This window comes from Phyllobates terribilis, unplaced genomic scaffold, assembly GCF_046119375.1.
Source record: "Phyllobates terribilis strain yellow unplaced genomic scaffold, ASM4611937v1 Scaffold_9__5_contigs__length_417890890, whole genome shotgun sequence".
NCBI lineage: Eukaryota > Metazoa > Chordata > Amphibia > Anura > Dendrobatidae > Phyllobates > Phyllobates terribilis.
This window is the reverse complement of record NW_027362769.1, coordinates 287,748,221-287,773,029: the sequence shown is the minus strand read 5'-3', so window position 1 is coordinate 287,773,029 and position 24,809 is coordinate 287,748,221. Positions and strand designations below refer to the sequence as shown.

Genomic DNA, 24,809 nt, shown 5'->3' with positions numbered 1-24,809 from the left:
TTGGCCCCCACTAACTGGTTAAACAAATCAGGAATCAATGGCAGTGGGTAAGGATTGCGTACAGTAATTTTATTAATCTCACGAAAGTCCAGACAAGGACGTAAACCGCCGTCCTTTCTTTTAACAAAAAAAAATCCAACAGCCACAGGAGACTTGGAAGGCCTAATGTGACTGGCGGCCAAGCTTGTCTGTATGTATTCCTCCAAAGCCTTTCTCTCAGGAATAGTAAAATTAAATAAACGACTTTTAGGAAGAGTGGCTCCAGGGACAAATTCAATGGTACAATCATAGTCTCTATGGGAAGGCAAAATTTGCGATTCCTTCTCAGAAAAAAATTTCCAAAAATCCTGAATAGGTACAGGTAATTCCCCTTTATCCACAGCAGCAATGCGCCCGTTACAACACTTGTCATAACACTTAGGGCTCCAGGACTTAATTTCATTGGTAGACCAATCCAGTACAGGATTGTGCAATTTTAACCAGGGTAACCCCAACACTACTGGAGAAGGCAAATTATTTAATACTACCAAATCCAAATTCTCTTGGTGAATACCATTAATAGTGAGGGGAAATTCACAGACCTTGTGAGTAACACTCTTTAAGGGAGAGCCATCGACAGAAACCACGGCAATAGGGGATGACAAAGGTTTGGGTTTTAATTTAAGTTTTTCCAAGAATCCCCCATCAATCACATTCAGAGAAGAGCCACAATCCACAAATACCAGAAATTCAATTAATTCTTCCTGAGCAGTGGTAGTAGCAGAAAGAAGTACACCCTTAGTATTTAAACAGGCTATACGGGTGTAACTGACCTTTTTTTTTCTTTGTTCATATGAAGCACACAGTTCTTAATGAAATGGTCAGATCCACCGCAATAAAAGCACAAACCTTCAGAAAATCTGCGGTCTTTTTCCTGAGAGCGGGGTGACATCGCCCCAATCTACATCGGCTCTCCAATGTCAGTACAGACCCTCTCAAGACTCAGAGCTGACATGGCAGAGGATTTACTCTCATTAACCCTTGCACGCAGTCTCCTGTCCACCTGTATAGCTAATTGCATTGCCTCCTGCAAGTTTCCAGGTGAAGGATAAGCAATCAGCAGATCCTTAACCCTTTCACCTAGCCCCGCAAGAAACAAACTTTTCAAAGCTGAATCGTTCCACCCCACCTGAGCAGACCACCGACAGAAGTGAGTACAATAATTTTCCACATTACCTGATCCCTGCCTCAAACGTCTTAATTCAGACTCAGCAGATGAGACACGATCAGGATCATCATACAACAACCCCAAAGCAGAAAAAAAACTATCCACTGATCTAAAGCACGGATCACTAGGTTGGAGAGAAAAGGCCCATCCCTGAGGTTCTTTGCGCAAAAGTGACATTATGAACCCTATGCGCTGTGATTCATCACCAGAGGATCTGGGCCTCAAACGAAAATACAGCAAACAAGCATTTTTAAAGGAAAAAAAATCTTGTTGTTCACCAAAAAATAGATCAGGCAGACGTACTTTTGGCTCCACAAAATGCGCTCCAGAACAGCTACTCACGTGTTGTTGGAGCTCGGCCGCCTCCAGAGAGAGTCCCTGCAAGCGTTGAGCCAAATCCTGAATCGAGACCATGATGGAAACTGGAGGTCTTTCCTTAGAGAATTTTTTTGGGCTGGACTTACTGTTGTGATCTGCTACAAGCACTAAGGAAAGACAGGGGATCTGTCCCTACAATAGAACTAAGCTGGATCCCTACGATGTAACAGGGAACCTGATCTTGCGATCAGACCCGCTAAAGTCCTCGGCAAGTCTGAACGAAGACCTATCGATGTGAGGAAGGGATCCCTACAAGAACTAGGGACTGGGAGAAAGATGGACACCTCCTAGCAGAAATTGTAACAGAAATAAGACAAACAACATAGAACATAGAGGTCCGAAGACCTAGCAAAACTGACTGAGAAAGGTAACAGAGCACATAGCTAGCTCAAGAGTAGAAATTACAATGAAGTCCAGCAAGGCCAGGAGGGCGGAGCAGGATTAAATAGGCAAAAAAGGTCATGTGACCAGCAAACTAGAAAAAAATTAACAGGAGAGATCTAACAGCAGGATGCCATGAAATTAGCTGTTCGTGTGGAAATGAGACTGAGGTCCAGGGTGAATGAGGTAAAGACTCCTGTAATGTCAGGTCCTAGTCCCCAGAAAATCTGCTCTGACGGCGGAGAACTGATGGAGGTTGGGGCGATGTCACTCCGCTCTCAGGAAAGAGACCGGAGGTTTGCCGTGAGATTGTGTCTTTATTGTGGTAAAGATGACCATTTGATTAAGTATTGTGAGCTTCGTTTAAGTAAAGAAAAAAAAAAAAGTCAGTTTCGCCAGTATAGCTTGTTTACGCTCTGCAGGAGTATTTCTTCCTGGGAGTACTACTTTGCAGGAAAATTTGATTGAATTTCAGGTATTTGTGGATTGTGGATCAACACTTAATGTGATTGATAAAGGGTTTTTGGAAAACCTTAAATTGAAATCTAAACCTTTGTCAGCACCTATTTCTGTGATTGCAATTGATAACACTCCCTTGAAATGTATTATTCACAAGGTTGCTGCATTTCCCCTCACTATCAATGGAGTTCACCAAGAAATTTTGGACTTGGTTGTATTAGATAATTTACCCTCTCCGGTGGTTTTAGGTTTGCCTTGGTTAAAACTGCACAATCCTTTGCTGGACTGGTCTACTAATGTGATTAAGTCTTGGCAACCGAAGTGCTGTGATAAATGTTGTAATGGTCGCATTGCGGCTGTGGAAAAAGTGGAATTACCTGTACCTATTCAAGATTTTTGGAGTTTTTTTTTCAGAGGAGGAGTCGCAAGTTTTACCTCCTCATAGGGATTATGATTGCGCCATTGAGTTTGTTCCTGGAGCTACTCTTCCCAAGAGTTGCTTGTTTAATCTGACTATTCCAGAAAGAAAGGCCTTGGAGGAGTACATACAGACTAGCCTGGCTGCTGGTCACATTAAACCTTCTAAGTCGCCTGTGGCAGTTGGATTTTTCTTTGTTAAAAAAAAGGACGGGGGTTTACGTCCATGTCGGGATTTTCGTGAAATTAATAAGATTACCGTACGCAATTCCTACCCATTGCCGTTAATTCCTGACTTGTTTAACCAGTTGGTGGGGGCCAAGTGGTACTCTAAAATTGATCTCCGGGGGGCATACAATTTGTTACGAGTGAAGGAGGGTGATGAATGGAAAACTGCTTTTAACACTCCGGTAGGTCATTTTGAGAATCTGGTGATGCCTTTTGGTCTTACCAATGCACCGGCATTTTTTCAGAACCTTATTAATGACATCCTGAGACCTTTGATTGGTAAGAATGTGGTTGTGTATTTGGATGACATTTTGATTTATTCACCAGATCTAGAGTCCCATTGGCAGAGTGTACGTGAAGTTTTGCAGTTATTGAGTGATAATGCACTCTTTGCTAAGCTGGAGAAATGTGAGTTCACTGTGCAGAAAATCAGTTTTTTGGGCTACATTGTCTCCAGCGAGGGCTTTGAGATGGACCCGATGAAGGTTCAGGCTGTGCAGGAATGGCCTAGGCCTATTGGTTTGAAATCTATACAGAGATTTTTGGGTTTTGCCAATTATTACAGGAAATTCATTAGGAATTTTTCTAGAATTGTTAAGCCTCTGACTGATCTCACCAGGAAAGGTGCGAATACGGTCCAGTGGACTACTGAGGCCATTGAAGCGTTTGAGTATCTCAAAGAGAGGTTCAGTTCTGCCCCTATCCTTATGCAGCCTGAAGAGACCAAGCCTTTTTTGGTCGAGGTCGATGCTTCATCGGTGGGGGTCGGAGCAGTTTTGTCTCAGGAGAACAAGGATGGAGAACATCCTTGTGCCTTCTTTTCGAAAAAAATTTCGGAAATAGAGCTGAAGTATGATGTTGGAAATCGGGAGTTGCTGGCTATTAAACTCGCGTTTGAACATTGGCGTCATTTTTTGGAAGGTGCTAGATTTCCTATTCAGGTTTACACAGATCATAAGAATTTGATCTATCTGGATGCTGCCAAGCGCTTGAATGCCCGTCAAGCTAGGTGGGCACTTTTTTTTTCTCGGTTTCATTTTTCTGTTACCTATATCCCTTGTACGAAGAATGTTAAGGCCGATGCTTTGTCTCGCAGCTTCTCTCCTATGGTCGGTGCCGAGGAGGAGGAGAGCATTTTACAGAAAGGAGTTGTGGTGGTGGCATTGGACTCCGTTTTGGAGAATGGGATTCTGAAAGCTCAAGATGATGCTCCATCTAACACTCCCCATGGGAGGTTGTTCGTGCGTAGAGCCTTTAGGAGAGATTTGTTTGTGGAGTGTCATGAGTCTCGGTTGGCAGGTCATCCAGGAATTTCGCAGACTAAGAGACTTATCAGTCGCAGTTTTTGGTGGCCTGGATTGCAGAAGGAAGTCATCAAGTGGGTGCGTCAATGTACTGTGTGTGCTAGGTCAAAGGCTTCACATACTCCTGCTGTGGGGTTGCTTTGCCCTCTGGAGGTTCCTAGTGTGCCTTGGACGCATCTCACAATGCATTTTATTACTGATCTTCCTGTGTCCGAGGGTTTTACTGTCATCTGGGTGGTCGTGGACCGTTTTAGTAAGATGTGTCATTTGGTTCCATTCATTAAGTTTCCCTGCGCCAAGACACTTGCTAAGGCGTTTGTTAAGGAGATTGTCAAGCTCCATGGCGTTCCCACGGATATTGTTTCAGATAGAGGACCTCAGTTTGTGGCTCGCTTCTGGCGTGCTTTTTGTGACAGGTTGGGAGTCCATTTGTCATTTTCGTCTGGTTATCATCCTGAGTCTAATGGACAGACTGAAAGAAAGAACCAGGATGTTGAACAGTTTTTGCATAGTTTTGTGGCGGACAATCGAGAGGTGTGGTCTGAGTTTCTGCCTCTCGCAGAATTTGCTCTTAACAATCATACATCCTTCTCTGCATCCGTCTTTTGGTTCGTTCTCCAAATTGGGGTCGGCGGTGCCGGAGGAGGAGAATTTTTCCGGTGATTTGGAGAGAGTTTGGACTAATGTACAGTACAGACCAAAAGTTTGGACACAACTTCTCATTTAAAGATTTTTCTGTATTTTCATGACTATGAAAATTGTACATTCACACTGAAGGCATCAAAACTATGAATTAACACATGTGGAATTATATACTTAACAAAAAAGTAGCCACCTTTTGCTTTGATGACTGCTTTGCACACTCTTGGCATTCTCTTGATGACCTTCAAGAGGTAGTCACCGGAAATGGTCTTCCAACAATCTTGAAAGAGTTCCCAGAGATGCTTAGCACTTGTTGGCCCTTTTGCCTTCACTCTGCGGTCCAGCTCACCCCAAACCATCTCGATTGGGTTCAGGTCTGGTGACTGTGGAGGCCAGGTCATCTGGCGTAGCACCCCATCACTCTCCTTCTTGGTCAAATAACCCTGTCACCAGCAAAGCACCCCCACACCATCACACCTCCTCCTCCATGCTTCACGGTGGGAACCAGGCATGTAGAGTCCATCCGTTCACCTTTTCTGCGTCGCACAAAGACACAGTGGTTGGAACCAAAGATCTCAAATTTGGACTCATCAGACCAAAGCACAGATTTCCACTGGTCTAATGTCCATTCCTTGTGTTCTTTAGCCCATACAAGTCTCTTCTGCTTGTTGCCTGTCCTTAGCAGTGGTTTCCTAGCAGCTATTTTACCATGAAGGCCTGCTGCACAAAGTCTCCTCTTAACAGTTGTTGAACTTTTTTGTTAAGCATATAATTTCACATGTGTTAATTCATAGTTTTGATGCCTTCAGTGTGAATGTACAATTTTCATAGTCATGAAAATACAGAAATATCTTTAAATGAGAAGGCGTGTCCAAACTTTTGGTCTGTACTGTACGTTGCAATCTTCAAGAGGCTAACAAGAAGTCCAAGAAGTATTTTGACAGGAAACGTAAGGAGGTTTTCTTTACTGTGGGTGACATGGTTTGGTTGTCCTCAAAGAACCTGGGGTTGAGGATTCCCTCTAAAAAACTGGGTCCTAAGTTTGTGGGTCCATTTAAAGTGCTTCAGGTTATTAACCCATCTGCTGTTAGGTTGGATGTCCCTACTTCCTGGAAGATTAATCCTGTGTTTCATGTTTCCTTGTTGAAAAAGGCTGATGTATCAGATAAGGACGCCACTGTCCACTGTCAGAGTTCCTCCTGTGGTGGAAGACGGCGAATATGAAATTTCACGTATCTTGAATTCTAGATGGCATAGAGGGAGAGTACAGTTCGCTTGGTCCTTCTGGGACCTTTAGTACCTTTTTGTCAGTTTGTCTTTTTGTGTTCTGCAACAACTTCTCTGTTTAGGAGGTGTCCCATTTTTGTCCCAGTCCTTAGTTATTTTAGGGACCCCTCCCCTTATGCTATAGGTCTTCGTTCAGACTTGCCGAGGACTAAGGCGGGTCTGTTCACTAGGAACAGTCAGCCTGCTACATCGTAGGGATTCAGATTAGTCTTACTGTAGGGACAGCTTTCCCCTATCTTTCCTTAGTACTTGTTGCAGATCATAACACACAGCATAACACAAGTTAAAAGAGTCCCGTTGCAACCCACAAGGCACTGGAACCACAACAAGCTATTCACAAAAATTGGCACTATTGTGATTTGTTGTGACCGGCTTGACCCAGTTGTGCTAACTTGCAAGTCAAAAAGCGACTCATTAAACATACACTATGCTGCGATGTATCAGCAGCATACAGCGATCTTTCATTGTGCAACCTGTGTCGTGGCCAATATTGTTGTGTAGCCCTAGCCTTCAATTAGTGTTTTTTAAAAGTGCAGTTCATGTATGACAAAGATACAAGCCACGGCCACAAAGGTAGGCTTAAAGTGAACCTGACAGCCGCTATGTGCTGCCCAATCCATGGGCAGCATGCATCTGACACTGGCTGTATGAACACAGGTATGTTTGACTCTGAAACGTTGCAGCATTTCAGAGAAAAACATACTTTAATAGCCTAGGTAGAAACCTGTTAATCCAGGTCAGTGGGCGGGAAGAAGCCGCCAGGGACCAATCCGCACTGTAGACTGGTCGGACAGGTGGCTATTAAAGTATGTTTTTCTCTAAAATGCTGCAGCGTTTCAAAGTGATACATACAGGTGCATCTCACTAAAATAGAATATCATCAAAAAGTTAATTTATTTCAGTTCTTCAATACAAAAAGTGAAACTCATATATTATATAGAGTCATTACAAACAGAGTGATCTATTTCAATTGTTTATTTCTGTTAATGTTGATGATTATGGCTTACAGCCAATGAAAACACAAAAGTCATTATCTCAGTAAATTAAAATAATTAACAAAAAACACCTGCAAAGGCTTCCTAAGTGTTTAAAAAGGTCCCTTAGTCTGTTTCAGTAGGCTCCACAATCATGGAGAAGACTGCTGACTTGACAGATGTCTAGAAGGCAGTCATTGACACTCTCCACAAGGTCACAGAATTCCAATTTTCATTTGGAATCAAGGTCCCAGAGTCTGGAGGAAGAGTGGAGAGGCACACAATCCAAGCTGCTTGAGGTCTAGTGTGAAGTTTCCACAATCAGTGATGGTTTGGGGAGCCATGTCATCTGCTGGTGTAGGTCCACTGTGTTTTTCATCAAGACCAAAGTCAGCGCAGCCGTCTACCAGGAAATTTTAGAGCACTTCATACTTCCCTCTGCCGACAAGCTTTTTGGAGATGGAAATTTCATTTTCCAGCAGGACTTGGCACCTGTCCACACTGCCAAAAGTACCAATACCTGGCTTACAAACAATAGTATGACTGTGCTTGATTGGCCAGCAAACTCGCCTGACCTTAACCCCATAGAGAATCTATGGGGTATTGTCAAGAGGAAGATGAGAGACACCAGACCCCACAATGCAGATGAGCTGCAGGCTGCTATCAAAGCAACCTGGGCTTCTATAACACCTCAGCAGTGCCACAGGCTGATCGCCTCCATGCCACGCCGCATTGATGCGGTAATTGATGCAAAAGGAGCCCCGACCAAGTATTGAGTGCATTTCACATTTCAGTAGGCCAACATTTCAGATTTTAAAAACATTTTTCAAGCTGTTGTTATAAAGTATTCTAATTTACTGAGATAATGACTTTTGTGTTTTCATAGGCTGTAAGGCATAATCATCAGCATTAACAGAAATAAACACTTGAAATAGATCACTCTGTTTGTAATGACTCTATATAATATAGGAGTTTCACTTTTTGTATTGAAAAACTGAAATAAATGTACTTTTTGATGATATTCTAATTTAGTGAGATGCACCTGTACCTGGCTGAGTTCATACAGCCAGTGTCTGATACATGCTGCTCATGCGTTGGGCAGTACATATCAGCTGTCAGGTTCACTTTAAAGAACAAAAGAGGGGTTATCGCAGAAAATATATTTGTCACCACTGCACAAGGTAAGTGATAAATGTCTTATTGCTAGGGCACCAGTCTCTAGAAGTGAGGTCTTGAGCCCCTCTACACTACAAATAGAGTATACAGCATGCGCCCCCCGAACGCCAATACATTATTAAAGGATGATAGAAAGAGTCGAGCATGGTATGGGGAAATGATTTTTAATTTTCACTTTAGGTAGCAGAAATGCTAGAATCGTTCCTGCCTGATACAGTAGCTAATACTTATTCAAGTGAATGGGGCTGAAGTGCAATACAGAACAGATGTAGGGAAGGGAAACTGTTCTTTTAATTTAGAAAAAGTAGATTTATCAACTGTCATACAAAACCTTCAACTGAACTGAAGGTAAAGCAAGACCAGAGATATATGGAAGGCTAAAGGGGTGTACAATTTGAAATTAATAAACAGATTAAAGAGTAATAGCATATGCCATTGTATTCTGACCAATGGAGGACTAACTGCTGAGACCCCACCAAAGATAAAGTGATATCCTAATGGTATGATATCATTTTCTGCGATCAGAAAAAATAATTTATAAACCAAAACGAAGCTTAAAAAATGTAGGCTCCTATAGAAACCCCAAACTACTGAAAAGAAACAATTTGACTTTTCCAGCCTACATATACTGAACTGTAAAGAACATATAGTAATAATTTTGCTTCTGGAATGTCCCCTTTAAATTATTATGGCTTCTGTAAGAAAACAAATACCCCATGTATTAAATTCATGCTCTGACTTGTGAGCTTTGCTGAGCTTCAACTAATATATTCCAATAATAAGGAAAACAAGTGTCGCATGTATGCTGTTATAGCTTTTCGTCATGCTCCATTACATTCAATATGCAATGTTGGTTGTTTATCTGATTTCAAGGCACTAAGTCATCAAAGCCGTGTATGATAAGACTTTTAAATTGCTACCATACTTACTTTGTCAGGCCTTAGGCATCGGATGATGAGCATCCTCTGGAACTGACCCACTTTTTCTTGCCATTCAGAAGGAAAAGCCTCATGGTGCGGCTCCTGCAAGAGCAGACACAGTAGGTTGACTTTATTTAATTTGTCACTTTTCATAACAGCTACAAAACATTAAAGCCAACATAATAGTAAAACTCCACTTTGTCTTTTGTAAATAATTGAACATTTACAGCATTCGACAGCGAGAAAGAAGGAAGAGTAAATACAATACAATTATCGCAGTAAAGTTTAAAACTTTGCACAGAAAGCACAAGACATTTGTGGTGAGAACTAGTAAATTAGCCCTTTTTAATGAGTTCATGTGCTAATATAAGCAAAATTAATGCAGATTATTAAATAAATGACAGCAGCATAAAGCAAGCAAAGGAACTGTAACAGAAAGTTGTCCATGTGTAATAACAATAAAGAAATGGGAAATATTCTTTGCTACATTTTTCTCAACCTTCTTTGTCATGCAAAGTGCAATCACCAGATCCAGCCAATATTTTCTACTGCTGTTAGTTTCCTCTTATAGATGGCTCCCTAGCTTCAAGAATTGCGTTTTTTTAAGCAGTTGTGTGAAGTCATACCACTATACACATCTCAACACTGAGATCGCAAAACCAAGAAGAAGTGGTGGAATTATGAAAATCGCAGGATGGATTGACATGATCATTTTCAAAATATCTCAATTTATTCAGCATTGAATATGAGCACCACGAGCAGCAATCCCTGCACTTACACGGCTATGCATGAGATCAATGAAGTTACTAATGGTTGTTGTGTTAAATTCCAGACCGTGGTAGCACGTTTAGCACACACAGTGCTGCTCACAGTGGCACGAGCAACATGTGGCCTAGTGTTGAAAAACGGCACTTGGAGACATGGCCGTACCACTGGTTCCATGACCAAATCAATGTAACGGCAATCTGCTAGTGTATCTGGAATGAAAAAGGGAAAGGTCTGGCTATCATACATTACGCCAGTCCCCACCATAAACCCAAGAGAAGGATTAGCGTGATGTTCCCTCATGAAGATCTACCACGTAGTCTCCAAACTAATCTCTAGCTCTAATTGAATGCAAGACAAGAGACTCATCAGTGAATAGAAAACAGAAAAGAATACAAACATCCTTTCGAGCCTCCATTGCTCCATTCCATCTTCTGGTCTCCATCAGGAAACCACATGGGCAATGCATGAAGAGGCCTTAAGAAAGGGAACATCACACCAGCCCTACTCCCGGGATAATGGTGTGAATCAATAGGCTGAAATTAATTCTGCTTAATATTAATATTAACAAAATAATAAAAATAAAAATTATATTAATTGTACGACTTAATATTGATCAGAATTAAGTATGCTGACAACCCTCTATATACAGTATGAGCCTGCACATAGCTCCCTAGATACAGTATAAGCCGCCGCATAGCTCCCTAGATACAGTATGAGCCCCCGCATAGCACTGTTCACACAGTATGAGCCCACACACAACTCCCTACATACAGTATGAGCCCACACACTGCCACATACATACAGTATGAGCTCCTACATAGCCCCTAGATACAGTATGATCCCCCACACAGCCTCCCAGATACAGTATGAGCCCCTACATAGCCTCCCAGATACAGTATGAGCCCCTACATAGCCTCCCAGATACAGTATGAGCCCCTACATAGCCTCCCAGATACAGTATGAGCCCCTACATAGCCTCCCAGATACAGTATGAGCTCCCACATAGCCCCTCTATATACAGTATGAGCTCCCACATAACTCCCTATGCACAGTATGAGCTCCCACATAGCCTCCTATATACAGAATGAGCCCCCACATAGCCTCCTATATAGAGAATGAGCCCCCACATAGCCTCCTATATAGAGAATGAACATAATGTACGAAAACCAGACCGCTTTAGCCTTCAACCCAACAACATTAATAGCTTAGGGTTACGTAGGTTTAGTAATGGAAACAATGTTACGGCCACTTCCCCAAAATGTCTGGAAGCTGCCAACAGCGGAGCTGGATGATTTAGCGTGGCAGAACATTCTTCAGACAGTCATTAACAGCCTCAGCTATAGGAGCCAAGGCGTGTAAGTAATGCTACATATGACATTCAAACTCAATACGGAATAAATCAAGATGATTTGAACATTTTGTGTCCATTTTTTCGTCATTAATATATCATTAACCTGATGTGATGTGTTTTTCATAATTCAAAGACTTTTCCTTCTTAATGTTGCAATTCAATGTTGAGGAATCTAAATATCTGCTAACGCCAAGCAACAGTATCATAATCAAAGTGTTCTGATAGAAATCCATTATAAGGGAAAATCCTTTATACCATCTCTTACATTAAAGATCAGCACCCCAAAGGCAATGAAGGAACTTGAATTTTAAAGAGGCTGTGCAAGTTAAAAAAAAAACAACTGGTCTACGACCTCATTCAGATGTCAGAGATTTTTCTCATATTTAAAATCACGAACAGAGTTTTATCAGTGCTTTAGATCCCATTTCCATCAGTGTTCGGTCAGTGTCAGAAGACAGGCTTATAAAAAGAAAGGCAGGCCTCAAATGAGCAGAAAGGAATCCCCATATATACCAAATTCAATACTGATGGTGTCATTCAAGGGCTCAAACAGCTGGCATCGATCTTAACTGCGAACCCAACCATTGCAGTGGGTTGTCAGCTGTAATGCACAGATGTCACATGCTGCTGATGGGCACGGCGTTTAAATGCACATTACAGGAAGTGGTTAACAATAAGCTGCGATGTCTTTAAAGAGCAGGTGTAAAGTGTACTGACTGAACCACTGCAATCTATAAGAAAACTATATCTGAGCATCAGTCTACAATTCCAGTTGCAATATACCGATACATACCTTGCAAATTGTTGCATAACTTTTCAAAATGCACATTGTTTTCTTATCTTGTTAGGGAAGATATGAAAAATCACATCACATTGTATTAATGATATGCAAATGATGAAAAAATGGACACAAATTTTTCAAAACATCTTAATTTCTGTCAAATTGTTAAGACACCACTCTAGCATTTTTTTTTATTGCAGTGATGGAGTGGTGCAACTAATCTAAGTTCCCTGTCTCTCGTATTATACTTAACACCAGCTGTCTTCTTCTCTTATTGGCGCCACTCCGGTCATCTTCTGCAGTTTGCAACCCATCAGATCTCCAGTGCTCGTTGGAGCGATCCAGAGGTCACTACTCAAATAAGTCTATGAGAGCCAGAACAAGCCCAGAACGAGGCTCCCACATTGAGAGCTTCTGACCGTTCTCTGACTTCTGATCAGTCAGAAGTTGCGGCCACAAGATGGCGGTGCAGGACCGGAGCGGCACTGGGAAGAGCTGAAGACGGCAGGTGGTATGTATATTTCTAGGGTCAGGGAACTTAAGATTAGTAGCACCATTCCAGCGCTGCAATAAAGAATTACGCTGGAGTGGAGCTTTAAGACAGTGGAAACGTAGACTATACAGTCTACAAATACACCAAATGTATCTCAGTGGCTGATGTTCACCTTAGACTGTCTAGTCTATATTTTTATCATACATCAGTTGGCTTACCATAATAATTTGCAATATAAATTTAGCTTTCAGATAACCAATTCAGGACACTATATAAAATTAAAACAGTGTATACTCACCTCCTGCAATAGTGTCATTCCAGCAATGCCGGCTTTTCCAGGAGAGTGACAGTGACTTTTTGTTACGTGCTAAATGCAGCCAACCAGCGGCCGTCACTCATTGGCTGCAGATGATCCTGAATTGATTAAACTGGGTTTGCACAGTAGTGGAGAACCCCTTTAAGCTAGTCAATCACATGTCTGAAAGCTAAAGTAAAGCTGTCAGTGGAGCAAAACTACAGTCTGATTCCAAGGACATTGGAGCGTGTAAATATTCCATATATATGAAATTCCCCACACACCCTGCCATATACTAGTAACAGTTATATTTGCTAATGATAACATAAATGCTAGAGAGCACGGGTGGATTAAGAGTAGCCAGGGCCCCAGGCAGTTTAGAAGGTGTGGACCCCCCAGGTACCCAATGTATCACGTGACATGTCACATGATCCCCTTTGATAGATCATGTGATAGGTCATGTGAGCAACACACAGATGTTCTGATCACATCTATAGACAGAGAATGCCGAAAAAATGTTTCCATTATGTACAGCACTATACATAACATAGCGCTATATATAATAGAGCAGGGGTGGGAGATTAATTTTCCCGAGGGGTCACAGGAGAGACCATGACTGTTGTGGAGGCCGAATCAATAGGCTGAAATTAATTCTGCTTAATATTAATATTAACAAAATAATAAAAATAAAAATTATATTAATTGTATGACTTAATATTGATCAGAATGAAGTATGCTGACATCCCTCTATATACAGTATGAGCCTGCACATAGCTCCCTAGATAAAGTATGAGCCCCCGCATAGCTCTCTAGATACAGTATGAGCCCCCGCATAGCACTGTTCACACAGTATGAGCCCACACACAACCCCCTACATACAGTATGAGCCCACACACTGCCACCTACATACAGTATGAGCTCCTACATAGCCCCTAGATACAGTATGAGCCCCCACACAGTCTCCCAGATATAGTATGAGCCCCTACATAGCCTCCCAGATACAGTATGAGCCCCTACATAGCCTCCCAGATACAGTATGAGCTCCCACATAGCCCCTCTATATACAGTATGAGCTCCCACATAACTCCCTATGCACAGTATGAGCTCCCACATAGCCTCCTATATACAGAATGAGCCCCCACATAGCCTCCTATATAGAGAATGAGCCCCCACATAGCCTCCTATATACAGTATGAGCCCTGCATAGCTCCCTAGATACAGTATGAGCCCCATATAGACTCCAATATACAGTGTGAGCCCTCACATAGCTTCCTATATACAGTATGAGTCAGGCATAGCTCCCTAGATACAATATGAGCCCACACATAGCCCCCTACATACAGTATGAGCTACCGCATAGCCCTGTACATACAGTATGAGTCTACACACTGCCACCTATATACAGTATGAGCCCCTACATTAGATACAATATGAGCCCGAACATAGCTTCCTATATACAGTATGAGCCAGCACGTAGCTCTCTATATCAGTTTTAGCCCTCATACATGCCTATGTACAATAAGAGCCTGCACATAGCTCCCTATACACAATATGAACCTGCACATACCTCCCTATATACAGTATGAGCCCTCACATAGCTCCCTATATACAGCATGAGCCCGCGCATAGCCCCCTATATACAGTATGAGCCCATACATAGCTCTCTATATACAATATGAGCCCGCACATACCTCCCTATATACAGTATGAGCCCGCACATAGCTCCCTTCTCTGATCAACTGTCAGGTCCACAGCAAGCTCAGAGAACGGTCGAATCCCACTCTGGGGGTGGCAAAATGCAGCTGCCTGTGAGACACCTCTGACCACCACATGAGGTAGCCCGAAGGCACCCCCTGACGGCTGTACCCAGGTCACATGCCCCTCCTCTTCTCCTAGATACGACCCTGTACAGTCTATATGAGAATACATGACTGCTATCTATAATATAATCGGAGATGTGTCCGTCTGTTCGAAGCCTCTATAGACTATGCACGCAATGTGCCTGGACAGTCTGGCCAGAGACAGAAGAGCACATCAGACGTTACATGTGAGAGGGAGAAGGACGAGGATAAAGGATTGTGATCCCGGCGATCACAGGGTGCGTAAGCGTTGACCGCATACTGCCATCAGGACACATACCTTGATCGAGGTTGAAGAAGTGTGGCGTTGTAGTTCATGCATGCGCAGGTGCGAACTCCGGCGCCACACTCATCCAGCCAATTCAAGGACACGCTGCAAGGGAGAGGGGAAAAGACGAGTAGGAGTGTTTTTTTTTTGTATGGATGGAAGAACAGCAGAGCAGGCAGGATGGGGAAGCATATACCAGGATGGGGGAGTATATACCAGCAGGGCTGTGGAGTCGGAGTCTGAGAGTAGGTGCCCATTTTAGTGGAGTCGGTATAAAATGGACCGACTCCTAAAATATATAATAAATTGGGTACAGTAGTTCAATGCAGTTTGTGGGGAATATTTTTTCATAAGAATTTGGGAAAGTTATGAAATGTCCTATAAATGTCTGTCCTATTCCTGATCTAAGGGTCTAGAGTTTTAGCTGAGATTAATCTGTGCTACAGTAAATTTATCACATAAACATGAGTCTTGTATGAAGGAGTCGTGGAGTCGGAGTCATGGAAATTGAGAAGTTGGAGTCAGCGGTTTGGCTTACCGACTCCACAGCCCTGTATACCAGGATGGGAGAGCATATACCAGGATGGGGGAACGGGATGGGGGAGTATATACCAGGATGGGGGACCAGGATGGGGGAGCATATCCCAGGATGGGGGGGGACTGGGAGCCAGAATGGGGAACTAGGATGGTGGAGCATATACCAAGATGGGGAGAAAGCATGCACCAGGATGGGGAGAGAGCATGTACCAGGATGGGGAGAGAGCATATACCTGGCCCTGACTGACAGCCGGCCTCAATGTAGAGCCAGTGTCAGTAAGTGCTGGGGGCTCGGTTACAGTGGACGCTCTGTATACTCAGAGCAGTGACTGAATCGGCACTGCCCCATGACTGAAACCGAATGCTGGTGAGGAGAATAAAGCTAATTTTCTCCTCACTGCACTCAGCTGCTGGGAAGTATAATAACGCCTTTAACCTGCAGGTTAATAGCGTTATTTCTGATGAAAGGATTCCTGTAATTTTGTAGCACAATACTTCAATGAAATGGTGCCGGAATCAGTGCATGCACATACCACTCTATCAGGCACCATTTTATTGAAGACACTGTATATGAGAATTCGCAGACACAGTGCCTTAGAAAAAAAAAATGGCCCAAGAAATGTACCACTAAAAATGCTAGTGACCCAGGTGTAGAACGGGTTCAATAGTTAGCATGATATACTGTGATACAGACATTAGACGTTATATACTATACACATTGTTATATCCCATCTGATTTCTGTACCACAGTATACCATACACTAATCTGTATGTACTGATCAGACCTGGACCTGCCTAGAGGACCTCACATATTATATATGGAGCAGTATAGTATGTGATGTCCTGTAGGTTCAGGGTTGATCAGTCAGTGTGGGATCCTGTCTGTGGACGCTCAGCTGGGGCTCAGTGTGATTTATTGCAGGACTCTGAATTTTCCTGCAGATCTGGTGATGCTGGAGCCGATGACCCAGAGTGACCTGATCGGCAGCAAAGGTCAAAGTCCTGCAATAACTTATACAAAGCCCTATCAAAGCGGCCGCTGAACTGACACTATGGAATCTTAAGCAAACTCATCAGGAGGGGAGCAGCGTTCTGCAGCCCCCTCCTCACTCCAGACATCCTCCCAAGACCTCGTATTTACCACCATCCACTGAGGTCTGCTGCCCCAGCTCCTCTCTGGCAGGATGATGCAGCTCCAGGCGCTGCTGTGTAACGTCCGTCCTGGAGACGCAGCACACAGCGTGCAGGGGGCGTGTCTGCCTCCCTGTGATGTGGCCGCCCGGCCAGTGTCAGGTACAGTGCGGTCCCTCTGCCAAGCCTGCCCCTGCCTCCGCACAAAACATTATAACGAGGGCAATCTGGCCATGGGCCCCCCGGAGCCTCGGGACCCGGGTGGTAGCCCAGATTGCCCTCATTATAATCCGCCTATGACAGTGCGATCCGTCTGCCAAACCTGCCCCAGCCTCCGCACAAAACATTATAATGAGGGCAATCTGGCCATAGGCCCCCCGAAGCCTCAGGCGGTAGCCCAGATTGCCTTCATTATAATCCGCCTATGCTAGAGAGTATAGAAGAATTTTACAGTTCTGGATATTAGGCTCAACACCACATGGTCAGGGACTTACAGGGCACCAGAGGTGTATAATGGGCCTCATTGTACCTGTATATACTTCAGATACCATAAAAAAACGAAAGAAAACCATGTAGCATGGTCCATTACTTCCCATATATTATAGAGGTAATGATTCTGGAGGAGATTCTTCCACATAAATCAAAGTTTACAATTTTAGCTGTGAAAAAGCAGCATGCCGCACTACACGTGCATTGAGATGAGGCAGTATTGCTGTGGCTTTCCTCATATGTTGTGCCAAAGAAGAAGGTTTTACATTATTTTTCCTCATTGTTATTATCTCTAACTTTGTCACACTCCATTTTGACTATATAAAATGGCCTAAAATCAGATGTTCAGTATATAACTCTTATCACTAGAGAACTTACAGTTATTACAGACATACAACACGGAAATATTACAACTGTAATTACCATAAATTAATACGTTTCTCTAATCCTGTGTCATAGGTTATTCAGGTTATAGCAGAGCCTTGATAATGGATTGCTTTTGTAATAAAGTCATTCATTCCATCCATTTATAACACTCCTTGCTAGGTAATATGCAACCTTGCATTATAACAGGGTACTATAAATTCTGGCTTGTGTAGATGAAAACATTCTATGCAATAAAGATATCATACAACCTTAAATTGGATATTGGTGTAGACTAAGACTAATGACAAAGGAAAATAGAATGTAAAAACCGCTTTACATACAGTGGGTACGGAAAGTATTCAGACCATTTTAAGTTTTTCGCTCTTTGTTTCATTGCAGCCATTTGGTAAATTCTAAAAAGTTCATTTTTTTTTCTCATTAAAGTACGCTCTACATATGAAAGCCTGCATAGAGCTTGCTCAAAAACACATGGAGGACTCCCAGACTATAATAAATAAGATTCTCTGGTGTAATGAGACGAAGATAGAACTTTTTGGTGATAATTCTAAGCGGTATGTGTGGAGAAAACCAGGCACTGCTCATCACCTGCCCAATACAATCCCAACAATGAAACATGATGGTGGCAGCATCATGCTATGGGGGTGTTTTTCAGCTGCAGGGACAGGACGACTGGTTGCAATTGAAGGAAACATGAATGCGGCCAAGTACAGAGATATCCTGGATGAAAACCTCTTCCAGAGTGCTCTGGATCTCAGACTTGGCTGAAGGTTCACCTTCCAACAAGACAATGACCCTAGGCACACATCTAAAATAACAAAGAAGTGGCTTCAGAACAACTCTGTGACCATTCTTGACTGGCCCAGCCAGAGCCCTGACCTAAACCCAATTGAGCATCTCTGGAGAGACCTGAAAATGGCTGTCCACTAACGTTCACCATCCAACCTGATGGAACTGGAGAGGATCTGCAAGGAAGAATGGCAGAGGATCCCCAAATCCAGGTGTGAAAAACTTGTTGCACCATTCCCAAGAAGACTCATGGCTGTTCTAGCTCAAAAGGGTGCTTCTACTCAATACTGAGCAAAGGGTCTGAATACTTATGACCATGTGATATTTCAGTTTTTATTTTTTAATAAATTTGCAAAAAAATCTACATTTCTGATTTTTTTTCAGTCAAGATGGGGTGCAAAGTGTACATTAATGAGAATTTTTTTTACCAAATTTAGAATTTACCAAATGGCTGCAATGAAACAAAGAGTGAAAAATTTAACGGGGTCTGAATACTTTCCGTACCCACTGTAAGTATTTTATAGACTCATTAGCTCTCCTGAAATGTTTTTTTTTAGTAAGTACTTGCATTCCCAATTCTAGAACATCTTTCCTGGAATGTTGTTTCTCTGATTCTTACTGGCAATATAAGAATAAACTGAGAACTGTGCAGTAACATCCCCTATGTTATTAGGATGTGTCAATACACAGTCAAGCCCCGATTATAACTTGGCAAAAAACAATTTTGTGCTAGTTTAGTGTTAAGAGTGAAGAACAATGTTCATGTCAGGCAGCCGGGAAGGGTTGGAGTGTTGCCTTCGGGGTGTGGGGTCTTACCCGTGTACTCTGTTCCAGGGGACCGGCCTCAGGGGACGCTATGTCTCCTGGTTCAGGTATGTGGGGGGAGATTCCTTTCTCTCCGCCCTCCTCGCCCCTTCCTCTGTCTCTCTGGGCAGAGGGTGGAGATTGGGCATTACCTTAGCGGTGTCAGGTGATCCATGAGAGGGATATTTAAACCCACCATATCCTCTTGCTCACGGTTGATTATTCAGTTGAACTTCAGTGTTATGGTTGGTAGTTCTTGGTTAGTCCTTCTTTGCTTTGTCTCTGGCTCTGGTGTATTGTGCCCTCTGGTTCCTACATCCTTGTTTATGCTCCCTCTCACCTTCCAAGTTTGGTTTGCTAGGTTCGTCTCTCCCTTACCGGTATAGTTTATTAGTGTGTTTGACCCAACTGTGCCCAGTGTGCCCAGCCACCAGCCACCCCACTATTGGCACCTGTGAAGGGCTCGGCAAAAGTCCCCCTCCCTTTAGTGGGAGCGAGTGAAGAGTATTCCTGGCCCTCAAGGGTGTGCATAAGCGTGACGGCTTGTGCCAAGTGTGTCTGGAATACTGCTGTTGCTTCAGTACGGTCATGTCACCACTACTCGAGTGTTACAATTCATCATTAGAAGTAATGATTGATCAGTTAATTTATAGCAAATACAGATTTTACAATGGACAGCAATCTTACCACCTTTCAGAATATTGTACAAGGACTCATTCAGATATCCGTGATTTTTCTTGTAACGAAAAAAGGTCAGAGTTTCATCAGAGTTTTTGATCAGAGTTTGGTCAGTGTGTCAATTTTTACCATCAGATTTTCATAATTTCTTTCTCTTTTTCTCATATCAAACATTCCATGAAAATTGGACAGTACACTTTTTTAAATAAAAATGGCAGCCCCAGAAAACCGCAAAAGAACACATTTAGAAACAAGTAATAAAGAAACATGTATGAAACAAACCAGAAAATGTGTTAAAGGGAACCAGTCAGTCAATTCATGCTGACCAAACCACGGGCAGTATGAATGAGAGCCTGGCTGCACCATCGCAGCTAGGTATGTTTTTCTCTGAATTGCTGCTGCATTTCAAAGAAAATGTACGTTAAACATCAGGTCATGACCCACAAGAAGAGAAAAGATTGGTCCGGTGTTTTCCCGAGCCAGGTTCTCCACGCACAGCTCTAGTTGATTGATAGGTCTATACCATGTATGTACAGTACACAGAGAGAGAGTGTATTAACAAGAACAGTGTGGGTAGAAGCAGGCTGGTGGTGGCGCCAGACTAGTCCCATCTCTCCTAATGGTCCCGGCCAGATCTTTAAATTAAGTATTCTCTGAAACGCCAGATACTGCTGAAGAATAACATACCTGCTGCAATCATCAAGCCAGGCTCTGATCCGTGCTACCCATGGTTTGTGCAGATAAAGTGACTAACAGGTTCCCTTTAAACCTTAGATTTCTCAAGTTGCCCCCCTTTACTTTGACGACCGCTTTACACAGTCATTGTATTCTTCTGAAAGTGTTTGCGACCATCAGGTGTGAAGCAGTCTTGGTACACAGCTCTGTACAATGGTAAGCCCTATCTCACAACTGTTCTAAGCCTAATCTCTATTGTGGACTGAGGAGTCAAAATTTGAGAATCTTGCTAGAAATCGCTGTGTCTTTGTGAGATGCATAAAAAGTGAGTGGATGTTTTCAAAATATGAGATGCCCACCATAAAGCATGTATGGGTACGTGTGATGGTATAGGGGGGCTTTGGAGACATTGCTGGTGATTTATTCCAAATTCAATGCACACTTACCCAGCATGAATACAATATCATTCTGCAACAACATGTGAATTTTATTTTGTTTGCACTTATTTATGTTGGAACAGGACAAGGACCCAAAACACAACTCCAGGTTATGTAAGCCCAATGTGACCAAGGTAGAGATGGATGGAGGCTGCGTCAGATGACATGGTCTCCACAATCACCCGACCTCAACCCAACTGAGGTGGTTTGGGATGAGTTGAACCACACAGTTAGGGCACAGCAGCCAACAAGTACTCAGAACCTCTCGGAACTCCTTCAGGTCTGTTGGAAAGACATTAAAGGTGACTACATGACGAAGCTGCTTGAAAGAATGCCAAGGCTGTGTAAATCAAACATCAAAGTAAAAGTGGAGGATTTTGAGGAATCTAAGGTTAAACACACATTCTGGTTTGTTTCACATGTATTTCCTTACTCCATGAATGTGTTCATAGGACATGTCTACCTTTGTGGTTTTTCTGCCTTCAATCTCAATGTACAATATACAATGTACAATGTACAATATATTCCAATAAGACAACCATAGCATGAACATATGTGTCCAAACTTTTCGCCAGTATTGTGGTAGATTGATCCAACACAAACCTCTAGCTATATATTGTTTAACATGCAAGAAAAATTCAGGTTTTCTAAAGAGTCCTTTCGTGCACAAATATATGTTTTGTGCTTGGTTTAAATTATTACAAAAAAACTTTCTGGACCGGAAGGGAATTAAAGGGTTTCCTAGTTTTGGTATTGAATACTCTATTGAATATAACCAATTCATTCAATGCCTAGACAGAGAACAGCTAAAAAGAGAATATTCTGCTCCAAAGGACCCCTCATCTGCATCTCACAGACATCTATTTTCATGATAAGAGTGCACTAAGCTGTGAAAAAGTTGAATAAATGACAGTAGAGTGGGAGCCCAGCCCTGGTACAACCAACTCAATTTATCAGTGGGGTACCCCCCTTCTAACAAAAAGTCATACAGGAAAGAGAGAGCATGTCTATCCACTGATTTTAGTCAAAATAAAGAAAAATAAATTTCGCCATACACCATATATTGCATAAAAAGTACCATGCACCCTACAAGAAGCAAATAATTTCTATTATAAAATCATTCATGAGCTTCATAAATTATAAATTCTGGTATGATAGAAACAAAAAAAAGCTATTATCTGTAAAACTGGCCGGGAAATGAAAAACGGCTCTAAAGAAAGAGATAATAGTCATAGTATCCTAATGTTCACAATGGAGAGAAGCACAAGTCTGCAGACTGAGAGCTGCAATGAATTTTCACCATACGTTCGGTATTTGTACACAAGTAACGCCAGAGACAGGAGGAATGTAATATTCTGCACTCACTTACCTTCATTACTGCTGGTGGACAATGAGACATATGACGGCATCCAGAGGCAGAAAGAAAACAAAAGCTAGAAATGATTCTCGGTGTAAGCGTATATTGCATCAAAACATGTTAGGCTCTGTTCACATCTGTTAGTGATGTGTTTTTAGGGTACCATTAGTCCAATAGAGACAAAAAGAGTGTCCGCTGTGTCATACATTGGTATCTAATAAAAAACATTAATCCTTACACTAATGGGTGCTGGATGCCACTGTATTACATGTACCATGCATATATCCAATGTATATGTCCTCGGTGTATATATTAAACAGAGGCCTAAACCATGATGTGAACAGAGTCTAAGACAGGCCATGCAGACGGCTAACACATATAGTGACATTTTGACTTGCACAGAAGTGTATACATTAAACTTACTACTGTATATATATATATCATTTTGATTTGTGTGATGCGGTGTTTTTACTATTCTAATGATTGTTTTATTTATATGCAGCAAACGGGGTGAAAATGACAAAAAACTCCATATATGTGACACTAAAACATTCCAGCTGTGAAATGAAGAAAGTGCTAGTGCAGCCGCAGTATTGCCATGTCATCAGTACCGGTTTACACTACTGTGATTAGTATTTCTTTTATAGTTTGTCAGGAAACCACTCACCTAAAATATTCTTGTTTTTCATAGGATTTAGTGAAACGATTTAGACATTTTAACTTTAAACCAACACATGCAAGTCAGGCTTTACTGGGCAAAATACCGGGCACCATTTGCCAACTCAACATAGTGCCCAGAAAACGCCTTTAGAAGAAACTAGTTAGCTGACAGATGCTGCCCTTATAATGGCATTATGTGACATTCTGGAGAAAACAGATTTTGCAAACCTGACCATGGATCATGTGCCTCAAATGGCTGGTATGGGGCATGTCTCAGTCAGCGTCTCCCACCTTGCCCCACATGACTGTCAGGTCTCTCTAAATACACACAGGGAGTGATGTGTCAGAGATGGGGAACGGGGTGGGAAGAAGTCGTCAGGACCGGCCTCGAAGCAGTCATCAGACGCATGGTCCCTCAGCGGCTTTTCAAAGTATGTTTGCTGCAGCATTTCACAGTAAAATAGCCAGTGTCTGATTCATGCTGTCCGTGGTGTGGGAAGCATATATCAGATGACAGGTTCCCTTTAACCCCTTCACATGGTCCATTTCGGTTTTCCTCCCCTTCTTCTTCTGGATTTTTCTGTCCACATAGACAAATGAGGGCTTGTTTTTTGTAGGATAAGTTGTACTTTTGAATGACACCATTCATTTTACCACAGTGTACTGGAGAATGAGAAAGATATTCCAAGTGGGGAGAAACTGTGAAAAAATGAAATTCTGACATTGTTTTTTGGGAATTGTTTTTGTGGTGTACATTTTATGGTAAAAAATGACCTTGGATTAGGATTCTGCTCATCAGTACGATTACAGCGATACTAAACATGTAAGGTTCTTTTATTATTGTAGTGGTGAAAAAAAAATCAGAAGTTTGCAAAAAAAAAAAATTTGGGGGTGTTGTAACTCCATTTTCCGAGACCCGTAATGTTTTTATTTTTCAGTCGATGGCTTATTTTTTGTGGGGTGAGACAACGTGTTTATTGATATCATTTTGAGATAGATGCAATGTTTTGATCACTTGTTACAGAATTTTTTGTGGAACTGCAGTGACCAAAAAAACATAATTTTGGCGTTCTCGACTTTTCTTCGCTTACAGTGCTTACCGATCGGATTCATTATTTTTATATTTTTGATAGATCGGACTTTTCTGAATGTGGTGAAACCATATATATGTATTATTTTTTTTATATATATCTTTATTTTTAATGGGGGAAAAGACCCCCCCCAGCTATGATAGCAACCCATCCGTGACCCAGGATCACGTCTCGGGCAAACTGATGGACACATGGAATGACGAGCCCCCATGCCGGCATGTGTTAAATGCTGCTGTCCGTTTGACAGCGACAGTTAACAGGGTACCAATCACGGGCGGAGCACCATTGTTAGCGGCAGGTCCTGCCTGTAACACACAGCCATCACCTGCCGGGGATGTGGCGGGCTCATGTACATGTACGGCGCATGTCATGAAGGAGTTAAGACTTTCAGCGTCTTTTGTAGTGTCACCGAATCTGCACATTAGAGGAGCAGCACACTTGGAGAGACTGCTGAATCATATAGTACATATAATAATCTAGAATAATTATGCTTTGTGATTGTTTTTATGGCATCAATATTAATACAGGTATGTTGCACCCGCTGCTTGGATAGCGAGAAGAAACTGTCACGTGTTACAGCCTCTGCAGT

The 24,809-nt window shown here is 42.3% G+C and overlaps 1 protein-coding gene across 1 annotated transcript in view; it reads right to left on the bottom strand.

The window, feature by feature from the left end:
* The window catches only part of DNAH7 (dynein axonemal heavy chain 7), a 505,238-nt gene that overhangs the window by 99,101 nt on the left and 381,328 nt on the right, over window positions 1-24,809 (bottom strand). The window contains exon 53 of the mRNA XM_073647873.1: window positions 9,383-9,475. Within this exon, the coding sequence (XP_073503974.1) occupies window positions 9,383-9,475 (93 nt within the window). The remainder of the gene's footprint in view (window positions 1-9,382; window positions 9,476-24,809) is intronic.